This window comes from Danio rerio, chromosome 6 (genome assembly GCF_049306965.1).
Source record: "Danio rerio strain Tuebingen ecotype United States chromosome 6, GRCz12tu, whole genome shotgun sequence".
Lineage (NCBI taxonomy): Eukaryota > Metazoa > Chordata > Actinopteri > Cypriniformes > Danionidae > Danio > Danio rerio.
The window spans coordinates 24200505-24220437 of NC_133181.1; the positions used below are offsets into that span (position 1 = coordinate 24200505).

Below are 19933 nucleotides of genomic sequence, written 5' to 3' on the forward strand. Positions count from 1 at the left end.
TGCAAATAATTGTTTGATTAAAAGAAAAAGAGACAAAAATAATAAAAAAATGATTCATATTTTACAACACATATTTATTTAAAAAAGAGGGAAACTGTTGATTAGACTTTTGTAATATCTTAATATATTATCAATAATGGGTGAGGCAGTGGCGCAGTAGGAAGTGCTGTCGCCTCACAGCAAGAAGGTCGCTGGTTCGAACCTCGGCCAGTTGGCGTTTCTGTGTGGAGTTTGCATGTTCTCCCTGTCTTCGCGTGGGTTTCCTCTGGGTGCTCCGGTTTCCCCCACAGTCGAAAGACATGCGGTACAGGTGAATTGGGTAGGCTAAATTGTCCGTAGTGTATGAGTGTGTGTGAATGTGTGTGTGAATGTTTCCCAGAGATGGGTTGCGGCTGGAAGGGCATACGCTGCGTAAAAACTTGCTGGATAAGTTGGCAGTTCATTCTGCTGTGGCGACCCCGGATTAATAAAGGAACTAAGCCGACAAGAAAATGAATGAATGAATGAATTATCAATAATGTTCAATTTGTCATGAAATTTTGTACATTACAAGAACCCTAGCAGCAGTAAAAAAATAAGCTCACCAATGTCCCAGTGGCTCATCCGTCATTCTAACAGTGTGAATCCTCTGTTCACCACATTCTTTTTCCCTGACAGCTTTGCTTGTAATATGTGTTTTTCTCCTGCAAACTTGTATTTGCTGTTTGTTTTGTTTTATAATTGTAGCATATTTGTTAATACTTTATTTGATGTAAAAAACTAATAAAATATTTTATATGCAATTTCTTAATTTGTTATCTATTATCCTACTATATGATCACTGTTGAAATGTACTTTTCCCCATTATGTCTTTTTTTTTTTTTTAGTTTTTTTGGGGGGAAAGTTTTTTTTTACATTTTTTTAAATTGTAATCATAAAAAAATAAATAAATAAATATAAATATATATATATATATATATATATATATATATATATATATATATATATATATATATATATATATATATATATATATATATATATATATATATATATATATTGTGGATTTAATCATGTTGTAAAGTTGCAATCTTGTCTTGGGTGTGCATTTACTTCACACCCTGTTTGCTGCTTTTTTTTTTTTGTCTGATCTAGTGCACAATCAACAGTGCCAGACCAAACCGTTTTCTTCAGATGCCCTGTCTCTAAAGCAGACCAAAGTCTGTGGAAATACAGAGACTCTAGCTAAAAGACAAAGTTTCTAGATAAAGAAAACTAGTTGTTGGTTAAGCAAATGTCACATACTTATCCTAACTTTGAGTTCCAATATGCTGAAAACTGACTGTATAAATTTGAAGAATCAGGGTAAGTTTAAATTAGGCTGAGATAAAAAATAAATAAATAAATGTGTGTGTGTGTGTGTGTGTGCGTGTGTGTGTGTGTGTGTGTGTGTGTGTGTGCGCGCATGCTCTTAAAAGTCTAATTTGTCTCAATAATGAAATATATGCCTTTCTACAAAATACGATGATTAAGTTTTGCAAATAAATGCTTGCACTTCAAATGCAATAATTTTGCTGTTTTTCAGTGGGAGTTAATAATAAAGAAAGTGTTTGGAGTGAAAAACCTCCAGGTAAGTCACCACCTGAGTAATCATGATGGTTTCTGATAACCATATCTCATTCAAAAAATGCCTTCTTTTATTAATCCTTGTCTTGGTGTTTTTGTTTTTCACTAGATATTTCTGATGAGGGCATTCTACAGTTGCCAAATGAAGGTGATGTAGAGTACACAGAAGTGGTTCATTCTCAACCTTTAGATCCTACACGAAGTAAGTTCAGTCTTACAAAGTTATATCCAACTCTTTTCTTTTTCCTCTCACACTCCTTGCCTTTTGTGAAGGAACATTATAATTTTCTGACATGCATGAGCTAATTATAGAAATGCTACTTCCTGGGTGGGGTCTAAACATCTAAATTATCAAGGGTCTTAGACTTTAATTACAGTCCATATTTTCTTATCTTATAAACAGGAAAAGCCAGATTTAGTATGTTCCTTTTATCTCTGGAAACAAAATCTGTTTTCATAATACTCTGCACTTAAAAAAATATAGTGATTTATATTTTTAGTTCTAATACTAATAGTACATATTAAATCTGACTTAAACCTTTTATTTCTTTTTTTGTTTTTTTAGTTCCTCTCAGAAAAGGCACAGATACTGTGTACAGTGAGCTACAAACCCAAGGTACAATCACCCTTACAAAATAAAAGAGAACATGCATGTTCAACTAACATTATGTAATTAGGATTCAGTTTCATTCTAATACACATTTCTGTTTATACAGGATCTCCTGATCACATTAACCATGTAAGTAACATTCTATCACTTTAATGCATTATATAAATTTTGTTGCCTGACCCATAAAACAACCAGAAAATATCATGTGATTCAAGCGGATGAATGACTTTCACATTGATAATAAAATTATGTTCTCAATAACATAAAATAATTCTAATCACATTTTACAATAAGGCTTCATTGGTTAAAGTTGGTAATGTATTTCAAGAATGGTGTAAATAAGTTATGAACAATACTTGAACAGCATTTATTAATTATAGTTCAGCCTTTACTAAGTTTACTCAATTTCTAAATTTAAGCGTGTTAACATTAGTTAATACATTGTATAATATTACCATTAACTAAAGTTAAAAAAGGTAAATCAATATTGTAATAAATGTATAGTTCATTGTTCATATTAGTTACATTATCTAACAATCACTAATACAACCTTTTTGTAAAGTATTACCACAAATCTGAATACTATACAATCATTTGATTACAAAACAAAAAATGTGTAGGTATAGAATAATTTGTTTAAGTAAACTATTTATTTTGTTTGATTTGTTATCTTCTGCAGTAAAATTGTAAGTGTTGCAGAAAGTTCACACAAGGAAAAATAATTGAAGGTCTATAAACTATAAAGTAAAAAATAACAAACATATAAACATAAAAACCCTATATAAGGGCATATAAAGTCATTTGTGCAAATGAATAAGAGCAGTGGAAAGAGATCCAATCACTGCGGGGTGCCGACAGACCTTTTTGTTTGTAAGCAAAATAAAGAGAATTCAGGAGTCCTGCAATGTTCTTGAGTTGGAGCAGCATCAGATTTTCAAATTACTTTGACCACAGATGTTGGAGCCACAGGTCTGTAGTCATTTGGTCCTGTAATTGTTGATTTCTTTGGCATGAGGATAATGGTGGAACATCTAAAGCATGAGGAAACCTAGCACAGCTCAAGTAATCTGTCTAAAGATGGGGGGCAGCTGGTCAGAACTGACGCACATCATCATTGGTCTGAAGTGCAGGTTTGGAGGAGGAGGAGGGGACTGCAGGAGAAGTGGGTGTGGTTTGTTTTGGATGTGGTGACTTGTAGTTGATAATGTCTTTCAGATCTTTCCACACTGGTGCTGAGTCACTGGACTTGAACTAGATCGTTAGTTTTTTTTTTTTGAATAATTCCCCTTTGCCACTCTGATCTCTTTTTGCAGTTTGCATTTGATCTGTTTATACAGGACACTTCCCCCATTCTTTTAAGACTCTTACTTGTCCTGATGGAGTTGTCTGACTTTTACCGTAAACCAAGGTTTGTCCTGGTAGAAAGGCATATTGTAAGCCCCACCCATTACCACCTGAGGAAGAAGACAAGTCTTGACAAAAGGACAGAATTTACCCAGATCTGAGATCATCAATTTTGGTCTGTGCTACTGATATAAAACTGAGATCACACTCACACTAAGACCTTTACACCAATCAAGTTAAAATTCATGAAATTTACAAATATACAAACAACATCATATCACCATAAAAAATTGAATTTCTGGTAATTCAAAGACTTCCATTGACTTCCAATGCATATTTAAAGCACATTGTGCCTATCTAACTACAGATAGGACTGTTTCATGTAGAGAACCTCAAACTGCTACTTCTGGAGAACTGCACTAGTGGGATTATATTAGGGCAGCCATGACTTGTTTCCCATAGTCCTTCCATCAACTGGGCCACTGGAGAAGGCCTAAAGTGGGGTAAAAGCTGTATTCCTAACCATCCACAACCCCTGCTGCCTTAAGTTTTTTTTTATTTGTGGGAAAAAAGATGTAGGCTTGAGGCCCTGCATTGATTATAGATCCCTCAATAAATTACTGTCAAGTACCGTTACCCACTTCCTCTCATTCCATCCACCCTTGAACAACTCCAGGGGGCACAGATATTCACCAAGTTGGACCTCAGAAGTGCCTAGAGTCTCATCTGCCTATGTGAGGGTGACGAGTGGAAGACCATGCTGGCCACTATGAGTACCTAGTGATGGCCTAACATGGTTAACACCCCCTTCGTATTCCAGGGATTCATGAAAGAGGTGTTCCGTAGTATCTCTCACACTCTGCGATAATGTACATGAATGACATCATGATCTACTCCCAGAAAGAGGCCGAACATTGCCACCATGTTTTTGAGATTCTCTAACATCTCCGTGAGCACCACCTGTATCTCAAGCCAGAGAAATGCACGTTTCATTAGTCATCCATCAAGTTTCTGCACATCACTTTACAAGTCATTAAGATGGACAAGGGGAAGGTGCATGCTGTCAAGAACTGGCCAACTTCCACAACAGTCGAAGTGCTCCAACAATTCCTACTGTAGGTTTTGCCAACTTCTACAGAAAAGTCATTCTCCATTACAGCTTCATCTCTTCCGTTAACTGATAAGCCCAAGTCTCTTTCCTGGACTCAAGAAGCTTCTGAAGCCATGAGAACACTAGAGACTTCGTCCACTACAGCTCCCCTCCTGGTTCTTCCAGATACCAAAAGGCCTTCATTGTGGAGGTAGATGCCTCCTACTCCACAGTAGGAGCTGTACATAATTCATGTGCCTTTTATTCCCGGAAACTCTCCTCAGTAAAGCAAAACTATGACATGGAATTATGAGAATTATGAGTTACTGGCCATCAAAACAGCAGTGGAGGAATGGAGACACGGATTGGATGGTGCTAAACATCCATTTCTGGTATAAACAGATCATGCCAAGCACACGTCTCTGGGCACTGGTCATCCTGGGAACAATCAAACAGTCTCACTTCTGAAAGACCACTTCCGGTGGCCGGGAAAAGCCACCTACATCAGAAGGTGTGTGGGGGGACGACGAGATTGTGCAATGTCCAAAGCTCATCTTTATCCTCCATCTGGCAAGCTTCTTCTCCTCATTTCTCTGTGTTCCTGGTCACAACTAAGTGTAGAATTTATCACAAACTAATCACCATCTGATATCACCATCAGATGCAGTGGTTCTTTTTCCAGCATCTGCCAACCCCATAACCAGGGCTTAATTTGTGCCAGAACACGCCTGATCCGGAACCTCTGAAATCTAATCCAGCACCTAATTTTACTGATCTCCCTCCTCAACTGCCCTCCTCCCCCACCCGCTGTTCACTTTTATTTTTTTCTACGACTCCCCAACCTTCTTCACTTTCATCCGTGACACCCCCACCACGCACACTTTCATCTGCGACACCACTCCGCCATCCACCGCACCATTCAAGTTAAATTGAATTACCATTCATTCAAGTGTTCTGTCCAGTATGGTGTTAATCAACCAGGTTTTTGTAAAACACAGAGCAGCAGAATTTGAAAAATCTTGTTTATCTGGAAGAGTAGATGGAGTTGGTCCTTTTGTTGTGTGGTGGAGATTTACCAGATTGATGGGTAACACTTTATAATAAATACTGACAATGTATTATTCATTAAGCATTAGCATATAGTGAATTCATTATTTGTTAAGCATTAACTCTACATTAATAAACGTTAGTAAGCAGTTTATAACTGCAGCTACAAATGCTTTATTCCTGACTTTTTAAGCACATTTATAATGCGCTTAAAAATTGTACTTTCATAATTTATGGGTGATTGATTTTTCATTACTAAACTAAGCAGTGCATTATTCACAAAATGGTTTTTAAGATCATTCAGAATGAGTAAGTAAAAGATTAATATTAATATAACCATTCAAACTAACATTTATAATTTAACATTTACAAAGACTGTGCTATATGTGCTATAGGTGAATTGAGTAAGCTAAATTGTCCATAGTGTATGTGTGTGGCTGAGTGTGTATGGATGTTTCTCAGTGATGGGTTGCAGCTGGAAGGGCATCCGCTGCTTAAAAATATGCTGGATAAGTTGGTGGTTCATTCCGCTGTGGCAACCCCAGACTAATAAAAGGACTAAGCTGAAAAAAATGAATGAATTAATCATTTACTTACGTATTCAAATAAATTTTGTAAAACCACCAACGATTACAACTATTACTATTAACACTTAAATAAGTGGTTTGTAAATAATGCAATACTTAATTTAGTAATGAACAATGAATCATTAACAGATTATGAAAACACAATTATTAAGCACATTATAAATGTGCTTTAAATCAAGAATAGCGCATTTGTAGCTGTAGTTATAAACTGCTTTCTAACGTTTATTGGTGTAGAGTTAATGCTTAACAGATAATAAATTAATTATATGTTAATGCTTAATAAATGATTCATAGTGTGTAGTTATTATGAAATGTTACTGAAAGATTTTTTTTAATCTAGTCTAATTGAGATTTAATCTGTTTATCAACAATTTTTTTTCAGAATTTTTGAGAAAGATGGCAAAATAGATATAGGTCTATAATTTTTTAAAACATAGTGGATCATCTGCTTTAAACAAAGCTAAATAACTTTAGCTATTTTAAATCCCTAAACAATATTGGGACAATACCAGTTTTTAAGGAAAGACAAAACAATATGAACAAGTGATTTCAGTATTGAACATTTATCCTGTTTAATAAGAAACACATAAATTGTCCATAGTGTATGAGTGTGTGTATGAGTGTAAATGGATGTTTCCTAGTGATGGGTTGCAGCTGGAAGGGCATCCGCTGTGTAAAACATATGCTGGATAAGTTGGCAGTTCATTCCGCTGTGGCGACCCCTGATTAATCAAGGAACTAAGCCGAAAAAGATAATAAATGAATGAATGAATGAATGAATGAATGAATGAATGAATGAATGAATGAATGAATGAAGATGTTTTATTCATCAATAAGTTTTTGAATTTCAGATGCCTTAAAATCGACACGTTGTAAAAATTTCCAGTTCTAGCCCCTTCCATTACTATCCACTACTTTCCAGAAAATCCCTATTCTATAATTTATTAAATCTTCCTACCTTTCTTTTTGTTGATTGTTTTAAGGTGTCACCAATAAATAGTTCCCATGCTAAGTTTCCCAAAAATTGTTGGGAGACCTAGAAATGACCGGTGTGTCAAAGAAAGTTTGTTGAAGCTGGCTTCTGCTGATCAAACTATCTTTAATAGACAGAGTTTGTAGGGCGCTCTGCTTACAATCCCAAATGAACAACAATTAACCAACAACATCACTAACTGCATCAGACATATACCTAAGTGTTTTAACCTGATTGGTTAAAATACAGATAAACAATTTCCAAAGATGTACGCAGAGGTGGGGTCAAATAGTATTCAGAGCTGACCTCAGACCTGTAATAATGATCCACAAAAGAACTGAACACACACAGAGAACATACTGTTTGTTGTTCTTGCTGTTTCTGTTTGCTTGCTGTCTTGTTGTTGCTGTTTCTTGTGCTCTCAGCCATGTTATCAAACCAAAAATAGCTCCTCTTATAATAGAATCATTTAAAATGATTAATTCTTTTTACATAGCAGTTTTCACATCTAGTGACAACTGTTCAAGTAGCATCAAATGTCTAGTTCCATATGAGTAGACTCAGTGACCTCTTGATTGGGCCTGAAGATCCAGAAGAAATAACTTCTAGGTCGCTGGGTCACTGGTTCTAGCCTTGTCGTATCTGTGTAGAGTTTGCATTTTTTCCCCGCGTGGGTTTCCTTCGGGTGCTCTGGTTTTCCCCACTGTCCAAAGACATGCGGTACAGGTGAATTGGGTAGGCTAAATTGTCCGTAGTGTATGAGTGTGTGTGTGGATGTTTTCCAGAGATATCCGCAGATATCTGCTGCATTAAAACGTGCTGGATAAGTTGCTGTTCGTTCCACTGTGGCGAACCTGGGTTGATAGAGAGACTAAGCCAAAAAGAAAATAAATGAATGAATGGAGTTATGCATTTTGTAAAGTAACAAAAATGATTATTCATTTTTTTTTTTTTTATAAAAAGTGGAAGAGAAAATTCTGCATGACAAACTGCATGGAAGACATAACACCTTATTAAAGAACATAAAGGGTATACAAAGAGATATACAGATTATTTAACAGCTAGTTAATTCTTATAATGAATGTCTGGTTTGAAAGACTTAAGATGGGAAAATAATAATAATAATGAAAATAATAATAATGGTGACACAATGGCTCAGTGATTAGCACTGTCGCTTCACAGCAAGAAGGTCGTTGGTTTGAGTCCCGACTGGGTCATTTGACAATTCTGTGTGGAATTTGCATATTCTTCCTGTGTTGACGTGGGTTTTCCTCAGGGTGTTCCAGTTTTCCTACAGTCCAAAGACACACACTATAGGTGAATTGAATAAACTAATTTGCCCATAGTGTACTGTATGTGTGTGAATGAGTGTGTATGGATGTTTCCCAGTACTGGATTACAGCTGGAAGGGTATCCGCTGTGTAAAATGTATGCTGGATAAGTTGGCGATACATTGGCACCTCTCCTATTCAACTTTTATATGCTCCCTCTGAGCCAAATAATGAGAAAAAAAATCTACCACAGCTATGCTGATGACACTCAGATCTACCTAGCCGTACTGCCTAATGACTACAGCCCCATTGACATCCTCTGCCAATGCATTGATGAAATTAACAATTGGATGTGCCAAAACTTTTTTCAGTTAAACAAAGAGAAAACTGAAGTGATTGTGTTTGGGAATAGAGATGAGGGTCTTAAGGTAAATGTGTACCTTGTCACTAAAGTTCAAACAGCAAAAAAATAAGGTCAAGAATTTTGTAGTGACTCTGGAGTCAGATCTGAGTTTCAATAGTCATGTCAAAGCAGTTAGTAAATTAGCATACTATCATCTCAAAAAACATTGCAAGAATTATATGCTTTGTTTCCAGTAAAGAAAAAAAGATGGAAACTTGTTAATGCTTTTATCAGCAGCTGGGTGGATTACTGTAACAGCCTCCTCACTGGCCTTCCCAAAAAGACAGTCAGACAGTTGCAGCTCATCCAGAAGGCTGTGGCCAGGATTCTGACCAGAACCAGAAAATCAGAGCACATCTCACCTGTTCTCAGGTCTTTACACTGGCTGCCAGTTACATTCAGAATATATTTGAAAGTATTGTTACTGGTCTATAAATCACTAAATGGCCTAGGACCTCAATACATTATAGATATGCTCACTGAATAAAAACCTAACAGATCACTCAGATCTTTAGGATCATATAAACTAGAAATTCCAAGAGTTCAGTCAAAGCAGAGTGAATCGGCTTTTACTGTAGGTACTAAGCCCCTCTCTGCTGGAATCAGCTTCCAGAAAAGATCAGATCTGTCTCTGTTGGTCTGAATTAACACTTCCGAAACGCTAGTGGGCAGTTAGGTGTAAATGTTTCTCTGTGTCGAGTTTCTTCTCTGCTGTTTTGCTTTTCCTGAACACTTCCTGGATGTACAAGTGGCTCAAACTCGCTCATTTTAAGGCAGGAACCGCAAGGTGCAGGTGCAACAACTTTATCTATGAGGTAAACATAAAAAAAATTTTCCATCAGGAACTTCTTCACGGGACTCCACACTTGTAAACAATCGCTCCATCAGGCTCGCACCTTTCGCGCGGCTCTCGGTTCCGCCCAGACTCGTCAGCGCTACCAAGCCGACCAATCACAGAGCTTGCGCTACGCGTCGTTGCGTGTAGTTACAATTTTTGAGAGGTGCACGTCAGACGCCGTAGCATACGCCGGCGTTTGGCGCAGAAGTATAAATCAGCCTTAAGCCAAAGGAAAATGAATGAATAAATGAATGAATGAATGAATAATAATAATACTAATAATAATTCATTTTATTTATAAATGGCACCATTGTGTTTTCCCTTGTTGAAAGAACACTCTGTTACTATTAAAATAAAAGCTCATGCCGCTGCCTACTGAGTTTGATGATGCAGTGTATGTCCAGGAAGTAATGAAAAATAACCAGAAATACCCTGGGTTTGATTGGCTTGGCCTTTGTTTTATTAAAAGGATTAGCTTTGACTAGGTGGGCATGAAAAAGAACAAAAGGGCTGGTTCTGCGAAAGTTCTGTTCTCTCGAAGCATCACCTTTTCTTTCGCCAATTGTAGATTGATGTTGCTTTCTACTCTCCATTGTTGTTCAAAGTGGTTTCACAAAGAATTTCTTTTGGTTCTAACACTTTAGATTACAACCTGCAAATTACAGCATAAGTAAATTGAATTATCAGCATACTTCTCTGTAAGTATTGTTTAAGTACATATTTGAACATCTGTGTTAGTTTTACGGAAAACTGTAATGCTTGGGTAATAAGGGGGTAACAACCAGATTTGCAACACACAAAGTACCGCATAAGTATATTGAATTTATGATGTACTTTTCTGTAATTATTGTAAACATATAAAGCAATTAACAATGGTATCCATATTCAGTGCCTTGTTTTTTTAGTATGATGTTTGGTGAACAAAAGTTTAACAACCTGTAAAATTATGATACTTAATTGAATACTATACATATTATAAATATTGAACATTCTGCAATTCAGTAAGATGTATTGCAGTTTATGCAGAAAAGAAATGATTTTGTTCCCTGTAGTTACAGGGTAAATTTTTGGGTTGTAAATTAAAGTGCATTGTTCCCTCCTTGTTTCCTGTAGTTAAAGTGCACTATTATTTCACTGTACTTACGCTGTATTTGCAGGTTGCAATCTAAAGTGTTACTCAATCAACTACCAGGTATTCAGCGGGGTTTATGATAAACAATGATTAAGAAACTAATGACTAAAAGATCCAAATGTTCGGGAGCTACATTCACATATATCCTTTCACACCATGTTTAACCTGGAGTTCCCTTCTTTACCCTTCAATAAATAAAGAACAAATAAGTAATACTTTCCTGATAGGAACAAATGGCAGGGATGTGGTTTCCTCTTGAAAGGAAAATTTGCAGAGTGGTCATATAGACGTGACCTCATAAAGACCATAGAAAAAGGAAGCAAAAGCGCAGCTACACTGAGAGAATGACTCAGATGCTGTAAAAAGAGTTTTTAGAAATTGAATGTTTTACATTATCATGTGGTATGCATATCTGATGGACTATGTAGATTAACAAAAGAGTTGTATATATTAAGGGGGACAAGTAGTTACTGGTCTCTGAAAGTGATAACACACACCTTATTTTGCTATTATTTATACTATTTTGTAGCCATTTGCTAAAATCATTTAAGTAAATATTTTTATCATTAATGTACACAAAGCACCCCATATTGACAGAAAAAAACACAAAATTGTGGACTGTTTTGCATATTTGTTACAAAAGAAAAACTAAAATATCACATAGTCCTAAGTATTCAGACTCTTTGATCTGGCACTCGTATATATAAATCATGTGCTGTCCATTTCTTCTGATCATCCTTGAGTGGTTTTACTCCTTCATTTGAGCCCAGCTGTGAAAGCCACACCCCTGTCTATATAACCCTTACAGCTCACAATGCATGTCAGAGCAAATGAGAACCATGAGTCAAAGGAACTACCGAAAGAGCTCAGAGACAGAATTGTGGCAAGGCACAGACCTGACCAAGGTTACAAAAACATTCTGCTGCACTTAAGATTCCTAAGAGCGCATTGGCCTCCATAATCCTTAAATTGCAAGAGCTGGGTGTCTTTTATTAGGCGTTGCTCATCACCTGTCCAATACAGCCCCAATAGTATTACCACAGTAGCGGCAGTATCATGGTGCAACTGGTTGCAATCGAGGGAAAGATGAATGACAACAGATAATTCTATAACACATTTTTTTGCATTCTATAGTATTTTCATTATAATGAAATTAATATCCATGTACAATATTTCTTTAATGATCTTAGCATGTGCCTCCAGTTGTGTCTTACGTTGTTTTCCAGTTACATTTATTAATGATTTCTGTTATTTATTTAGAATAACAATTGTATAGAGAAGTTTGGGTTTGATGCTAACTTTATCTCTTGGATTAAGTTTCTTTATTCATCACCAGTTGCGTCAGTTTACACTAATGGATTAAATTCACCACCTTTTTTCCTTCAACGTGGAACACGACAGGGCTGTCCCCTTTCCCCCTTACTTTTTAACCTTGCTATAGAGCCTCTAGCTATATGGCTCCGTAGCCATAATGGTTTTAAGGGAATATCACGATATGGCTTAGTCCATAAACTCTCATTCTATGCTGACGATCTCTTACTTTACATGTCTAATCTGGCCACCTCCCTACCAGTGATTTTGGACATTCTAGATAAATTCAGTCACCTCTCAGGTTATAAAATAAATTTACAGAAAAGTTAACTATTTTTTGTCAACTCTGAAGCAAGTAAGATCTTATACTCACATTTTCCTTTTAGAATAGCTATAAGTGGGTTCAAATACCTTGGCATTTTCTTTACCAACTCATTCAATAACTTATTTATTAATAATTTCCAACCAGTGGTTGATAAAATCAAATTACACTTTTCTAAATGGTCGTCACTACCTTTGTCCCTTGTAGGCCGTATTAATTTAGTAAAAATGGTTATTTTACCTAAATTTCTCTATCTTTTTTAACATGTTCCAATTCTCATTAAGAAATCTTTTTTTACAAATTTGGATGGTATTTTATGTTCATTTATCTGGGGCAACAAGCCTGCACGCCTCAAGAAAGCAGTTCTCCAACTTCCTAAATCCAAAGGAGGACTTGCACTTCCCAACTTCCAACAATACTACTGGGCTTGTAATATTAATAATAATAACTCATCAGTTCCCAGCTTCCATTAATTATCAGCGGAATTTCAACTAACTTAGTAGTCATTAACTTTATTAAAATTTGGGTGCAATTCAGAAAACATTATGGCTTACATAAAACATCTATCCATACACCTATTTTGAACAATAAATTTTCTTGTTCTGATAACACTTTTTGCATTTGGGCAGCTAATGGACTCACTGAGTTAAAGGATTTATATGAAGACGGGGTATTTGCACCTTTTTCATTCCTATCCACTAAATACAATCTCCCCAAAAGTCATTTGTTTCGTTTCTTTCAGGTCAGACACTTTGTTAAGAAATTGTTTCCCCACTTTCCTAACCGCCCTCCTGAACACCATCTTGATTATTTTGTCAGTTTAGATACGGGTCAGAAACATTTAATATCCGCAATTTATAATTTAATAGGTACACTAAATGAAAATCCTATAGTTTCTCTCAAAGAATCTTGGGAAAATGACCTTGGCGTTGATATTACGGAAGAACAATGGGAGGATATTTTAAAGATGGTCCACTCTTCTTCCATATGCGCCAAACTTGGCCTAATGCAATGTAAGGTACTCCATAGAGCTCATTTATCCAATGCCAAATTAGCCAGATTTTTCCCTGATAGAAGTGATGCCTGTCATCGTTGTAAGCAGTCTCCGGCCAACCATCTTCATATGTTCTGGAGCTGCCCTCAATTTAAAAATTTCTGGTCCAGTGTTTTTGACACACTCAATAAATCTATTAACATAAATCTAGACCCTAATCCCTTGACAGCGCTTTTTGGTATTTCAGAGAGAGTTGACCTCACTGTTGCATCTCGCCAAGTTATTGCCTTTTCTACTCTTCTAGCTAGACGAGCCATTCTTATCAAATGGAAACAGGTGATTCCTCCATCACATGACATGTGGATCCGAGAATTTTTTAGTTATATAAAACTTGAAAAATTACGATGTTTACTTGCAGGATCTCTCAAATCTTTTTACAAGACCTGGAACCCTGTTTTAGACTATATCAAAGGCTTACCTTGTTTAGTTGATATCAGATCTAATAAACAGTAATTAATTAAAAAGAGAAAATATTGACTCCTTAATGTGAATTTTTAATTACTATTTTTTCAATTGTTATTATTATAATTTTATTTATTTATTTTATTTTTATTTTTTTGCTTTAGTCATAAACTTGCTCATTTATTATTATACTGTTTAACAATTTCTTTTAATTCTTGTATTTTATTTTTAATTTATTATTATTTCTTTTAGAGGATATGTTTGTTTATAATTCATAAATTTGAATTTATTTTATTTTAAGGGGAAAGTGGGAAAATAAGAAATATAAGACACACTGAAATTTTTCCTTTGTTGTATTGTATACTATGATGTAATGTCTTGTTAATCTAAATAAAAAATAAAAAAAGAATAACAATTGTATAATGATAATAATAATTTTCACATACTGAGTAGACGGTTGACGTTTTCTATCCACAAGATGGCACCAGAACCACATAATAAGCCCTAACGCTTAGAAGCTTATAACAGTCGGATTTCTAACTATATCAGATCAAGTCATTATTAAACTGTGAGCATACCTGCCAACATTTCTGTTTTTCCTGGGAATATCCCGTATTTTATACCAATCTACCACAACCATCCCATTTTTTATTTCTTCCGGAAAACTCCCATAATTTCACCCACCCCCCTCTTTGGTACAGTCTGCAAACAACAGTCCGAACGCAGTGGCCAAAAACCTGCTGCATCTTATCCCGGTTCTCAACAGTTTTATGATCTCTCACTTTTGTATGTTGTTGTGCTATATTTATACCAATTTGCTCGCATATCAGGAATGTGTTCAGCAAAGTCCGCACGTGTTTAGCGTTTTTACTTGTCGCAAACACTTAACGCTGTCTGATATTGATTGCGTTGCTTTTTTCGGGGTCAATTATTGTGATATGCCGATTGCAACAAATAAATAATGTAGACTGTAACACTGTAAAAAGATATCTCTGTAGATAGGTAGCATTTCATGTCATGTTCAGCCTTATATCTTAAAGCGAACAAAGTCAGCTCTTGTAATTACTTTAGAGATTACGCTATACAGAATAATTCAAACACTAGCTCTAAAGTGACATTGGTAAATTAGTAACGGCTTCTGTTGTTTTGACGTCTGCAGATGTGAATGAATGGCGGAAAAAGTAGTTCCTAATAAAAAGAGGTTTTTAAAAAGAGACTCTCTGTGTCTGATTTTCTTGCTTGTGCCGTCGAACTGTAATATAAACGCAATATCACACTCGTTTGAATACTTTAGACCATGTTTTTTAAAGAAATCTGAAAAATGTCAACAATTCTGTTTTTTCTGTCAATATGGGTTGCTGCGTGTACAATAATGAGGAAAGAAATAACTGAAATTATTTTTTAAAAATTATATCAATATAACAAAGAGTGAAAATGTAAAGGGGTCTGAATACTTTCTGTACTCACTGTATATCTCAGTGTTTAATTTTGCCCTTTTTTGTAGCAAGGCCTGTTGGAATATGCTGAACTCAACTATGATCTTCCTGCACCAGTGGACTAGCAGCAGTCAGACATCTCCTTTTGGAATTTTGCCATTGCCTTATCAATCTCTTCCATCAGTGAGGAACACACATTCTTCTTCTAAAACACTCATTAGTCATGTTTTTAACTTTGTTTGATTTGTTTCACTGTTTGTCCTCTTTGATTAAGTGCTACTGTGTGTATATTAAGCCACAAAACACCACATTCTTTTCATATGGCTGTCTTTAATATATATTTTTAATAAAGCAAAATGATTTATTTGACTTTCTCTTGGTGTTAAATATAATATAATATAATCACTATTACTTCAAAAGCAGAAAATCTGAAACAGTTTTCTTGTATACTGTGTAACACAAATTCTCCAGCAGTTAAATCAATTCACATAAAAGAAAAAGTTGCTTTCATCTCAAATGCTTTTATCAGCTGAAAAAAAAGCTTTTAACGTGCTTAAAATCAAAACAAAGAATTTCCTCTTAGGTTCCACTGAGAAATATGATGATAGCAAGTCAATACCCCGGACCAGTAACACCCTCAACATCCAGTCTATATGGTGCATGCATCTTACCTTCACAAAGGTATTCATAAAATGAGCCAATCTTCTGAAGGTAGTCTTGGGCAAAAGTGGAAAGTGTGCACCGAGGGGTCAATATCTCACATTTGTGTTCTTTGGTCTTAGTCTCCTTGCCGAGAAGCAACACAGGCTTGTACCCAATGGCAAAGAGTTTCTCAAGCTGCAATGACAACATTGGGTATTTAATGTTCAAAGCAATAGAAAAAAAAAAAAAAAATGTTTATACTATTAGTTATTGACAACATTCTGTATAATTGGTGACGCAGTGGTGCAGTAGGTAGTGCTGTCGCCTCACAGCAAGAAGGTTGCTGGGTCGCCGGGTCTGTCCTTGGCTCAGTTGGCGTTTCTGTGTGGAGTTTGCTTGTTCTCCCTGTGTTCATGTGGGTTTCCTGCGGGTGCTCCGGTTTCCCCCACAGTCCAAATTCATGCAGTACAGTACAGGTGAATTGGGTAGGCTAAATTGTCCATGGTGGATGAGTATGTGTGTGAATGTGTGTGTGGATATTTCCCAGAGATGGGTTGCGGCTGGAAGGGCATCTGCTGTGGAAAAACATATGCTGGAATAATTGGAGGTTCACTCTGTTGTGGCGACCCTGCATAAATCAAGAACTAAGTTAAAAGTATAGTGAGTGAGATATGCAAGTAACAGATCAAACATTCCACTGTCGTTAAAAAAAAGTCACTGTCTTTCTCCCCTGTGTGTGTGTTTGTTTTGCCTCAAAGAAAATCCGCACGTGCCCAAATGGAAACTCCCATTTTTATTCAAATCCTTCCCCTTTTCCCTCCCCCGACACACCCACTTTCCTGACGTTTTCCAAACTAGAGGTTTGAAAACACCCTGCTGAAACAGGGCGGTTTCATGGCCCTTTAAGGAGGTGAGCTTTAAAATATTATGAGCTTTATCCTTCCAATGAACTTTTAGGATTGAAATTCAATTTAGACGTGAATAATTGTGTTTTTTGTGGAAAAAAGATAGATTTTGGAACAGGTTCTTTTTTTTCATTATGACATAATGCTTCCCTTTTGGTCAGAGGTACAGATGTGGTTTTGGTCCAGGAATATACATTTTATTTCCCCTCACTGTTAAGACAGTTAGGTTTGGTATGTTCCTTGAAAACAAAGAATTTCATTTTGCTGTCAATGTTCTATCATGTTTGGGGAAATTCTTTATTCACAAATGCAGATGGTTCAAATCTATTCATAATTTTAATCAGTGGTTGAATGAGGTAAAACTTTTTTGCAAATCTGTAAAATTTGTGAATCACAAAAAAGCCCTTAAGCTTATCCCTTTTCTGGATTTTAATAAGCTAATTAAATTTTCAAAGCCTGTTTATTATTTTTATTTTATTTATTTAAAAAAATGTTATTTTTTATTCTAAAGATCCAAATTATGTTTGCCTGTTTTATTACCCAACCTTGAGATGACAGTAATATTGTAAGTATGTACCATTTTGTTTGTATGTTCAACTGCTGGAAAAAACATCTGAAAGCTTGTCTTTTTTTTTACTTTTATTTATGAAAGAAGAAATGTACAATGTATCAGGAAGTTATGTGTAAGAGACTGGAATATAAAAACAGTTACAAAGTGATAAGAACAATAAGTAAAAATAAGAAATAGAGAGGAAAAAGAACAGAACAAAATAAAAAAGGGGAAGTACAAATTTAAATTTAAAAAAACAAAGAAAGCATCAAAGACTAACCTGCTGGAAGCATGATATTTTCAAAAGAACCATCAGACTGACGCTTTCAGCACATGCGCATCTTCAAGAAACCTAGAAGCTAATGTTGCTCCCCCTCAAACAACACCCCAAAATTAGTTTCGCTACCCAGACACCACCACTAAACCAAACATTAGGAACACAATTGTGATGTTCAGAACCCATTAATATAACATTACAACATAACATTTGAGACCATAGTATAACAAACAGAAGTAGTAAACTGTTATAGGATAACAAAACAAAGCAAATTAAGTATCCCTTTCCACTTTCATGATTAATAAAAAATAAATAAATAAAATGAATCAAAATAAAAGTATGTATTATTCACACTGATACAATAGCTGTAAGCTAGGCTAAAGAAAAAAAATTAGAATGTAAAACAGTGGCATGCATTTTTCTGATTTGCTATATGAAAGGTGAAAATAAACAGGGCTCTGATTAGGAAAAAAGGGAAAAAAGTTGTGGAATAAAAAAACAATATATGTGTGTGTGTGTGTATATATATATATATATATATATATATATATATATATATATATATATATATATATTTTTTTTTTTTTTTTTTTTTTTTTTTCAGATATAAGACTTTCTGTGCAGTTGTTTTTTTTTTTTTTTTTTTTTTATAAAAATCACATTTAAAATCCACATTTATTACACTTTCAGCAACAGTGCATTAGTCTACAAAAGAGAAAAGTTCATTGTAGAAGCAAGTTTAAATCCTGTCTTAATTGCTGTCATCGGTCCACAAGAGCAGGACAAGAAAATTTTATCCAGACACATTTTGAATGTGTCTCAACAACCAGCTCCACTGCATATATGTACAGTGGCTAATCCACTCCATTCAGAGTCAGGAAGGAGGCCGACCTGTATGTTTTAGTCACCACCGACCCCAAAAAGATGAAGCAGCTCTTTGCAGTCTGGGTCAATAAGGTCAGCCGGCTTCTCCCCACAGTCATTTTTAGCTTCAGTATCTGCACCCAGAGAAATCAAGTACCTGAAAACCAAAATGAACACTGCCACTTTAAATAAGTTTCAGAGCTGGTGTCACTTATCACTTTGGTAAAATATTCTCTTTTGATTTTACAGTCTGATATTAATTCCTGCAGTTTAACTTTTTTTTTTTTGTAGAAAAGTAAATTGGTATTGAGAAAATTCTTTTATTAGGTCCAAATAGTACATACATTAAAACGTTTCTTACTTGGCTATCTCTGGAAAGCCATCACTGCAGGCCATGTGTAGTGGAGTCCATCCATCCTCATCTCTCTGGGTGATGTCAGCTCCAGATTTGACAAGCAGCTTAACACACTCCATGTTTCCAGATAAAACTGCCTCATGAATAGCTGCCATGCCTTTTCAATCAGCAAAGCATTAATATTATAATACAGGTTTAGACAGCCTTCTATCTATATTTAGCAAGTTATCTGCATGGGTCTGAACATAGATTTTCTTTTCTTTGAAGACTGGTTTTCATACCTGAATGATAGATGGTGTCCAGACTCACTCTTCTGGTTTGAATAAAGCATCCAACTCTTTCCAGCTCTCCTTGACGAACACAATCTTGGAAGACTATGTCATTGGGAAAGTGAACAATACGAGCACTTTTGATTGAAGATTGAGAACGAGAGCACGACAGTGGGTCAGTGGTATTTGGATTGCAGATGCCATAGTGCATAGTCTGTGTGACCGGACACAGGAAGAACTTCAACATTCTTTAACGTTTTTGTTCCTACGATATACAAGATAGAGATCTGTACAAAGTTTCAGCAATATGAGAGATCTTTAGAAGTTTTCTTTTTCTTCAGAAAGTGCTGGTCTTGATGCCTGCAGTTTGTTAGTCCTTCCTAGACAGTGGTACAAAATTTGTTTTTAAGTCATGGCTCTGTGTGTGCCTTATATATCCCCTTTGCTAGACTATTTTTAGAGCTTGTTGTCTCATAGCTCATATGACTGAATTGAAAGAGGAGTGGGTGTGATTTGGTGTCACACACCTATGATTCTCCGCCAGCTTAGCAATGAGATATGTAGGCTCAACTTGTTTTCACACTACATTTGAACCAAGCCTTTCCTCCTCCTCTTGAAATAAATTTCCCCACCCCAGCCCCTGTTA

At 35.6% G+C, this 19933-nt stretch overlaps 2 protein-coding genes across 14 annotated transcripts in view; one reads left to right on the forward strand and one right to left on the reverse strand.

The window, feature by feature from the left end:
• The window catches only part of pecam1b (platelet and endothelial cell adhesion molecule 1b), a 52604-nt gene extending 36810 nt beyond the window's left edge, over positions 1 to 15794 (forward strand). For 5 of the 13 annotated variants that reach the window (XR_012407934.1, XM_068221950.1, XM_073954066.1 and 2 more), the window contains 5 exons: positions 1565 to 1609; positions 1715 to 1807; positions 2171 to 2221; positions 2322 to 2344; positions 15494 to 15794. Coding sequence is in view for 11 of the 13 variants with exons in the window: in XM_068221950.1 (XP_068078051.1) it covers positions 1565 to 1609; positions 1715 to 1807; positions 2171 to 2221; positions 2322 to 2344; positions 15494 to 15550 (269 nt within the window). In the remaining 2 variants the exon portion in view is untranslated. Of the gene's footprint in view, positions 1 to 1564; positions 1610 to 1714; positions 1808 to 2170; positions 2222 to 2321; positions 2345 to 13774; positions 13864 to 15493 lie in introns of all 13 variants that reach the window. The other 8 variants (XR_012407935.1, XM_068221949.1, XM_021477069.2 and 5 more) reach the window with 3 other exon arrangements.
• A 2606-nt stretch (positions 15795 to 18400) lies between these two features.
• Positions 18401 to 19694, reverse strand: ppp1r27b (protein phosphatase 1, regulatory subunit 27b). Its single transcript, NM_001037104.2, has 3 exons — positions 19300 to 19694; positions 19025 to 19175; positions 18401 to 18820 (listed from the first exon to the last, which is right to left on the reverse strand). The coding sequence occupies exons 1-3, from the start codon at positions 19532 to 19534 to the stop codon at positions 18700 to 18702; spliced, it is 507 nt and encodes a 168-aa protein (NP_001032181.2). The 5' UTR covers positions 19535 to 19694; the 3' UTR covers positions 18401 to 18699.
• Positions 19695 to 19933: the final 239 nt, after the last annotated feature.

Coding starts and splice junctions, on each gene's coding strand:
- ppp1r27b (NM_001037104.2), bottom strand. CDS start 19,534: ATGTTGAAGTTCTTCCTGTGTCCGGTCACACAGACTATGCACTATGGC. Junction 19,176..19,299: donor GGACACCATCTATCATTCAG/GTATGAAAACCA, acceptor CTGATTGAAAAG/GCATGGCAGCTATTCATGAG. Junction 18,821..19,024: donor GGCTTTCCAGAGATAGCCAA/GTAAGAAACGTT, acceptor TTTGGTTTTCAG/GTACTTGATTTCTCTGGGTG.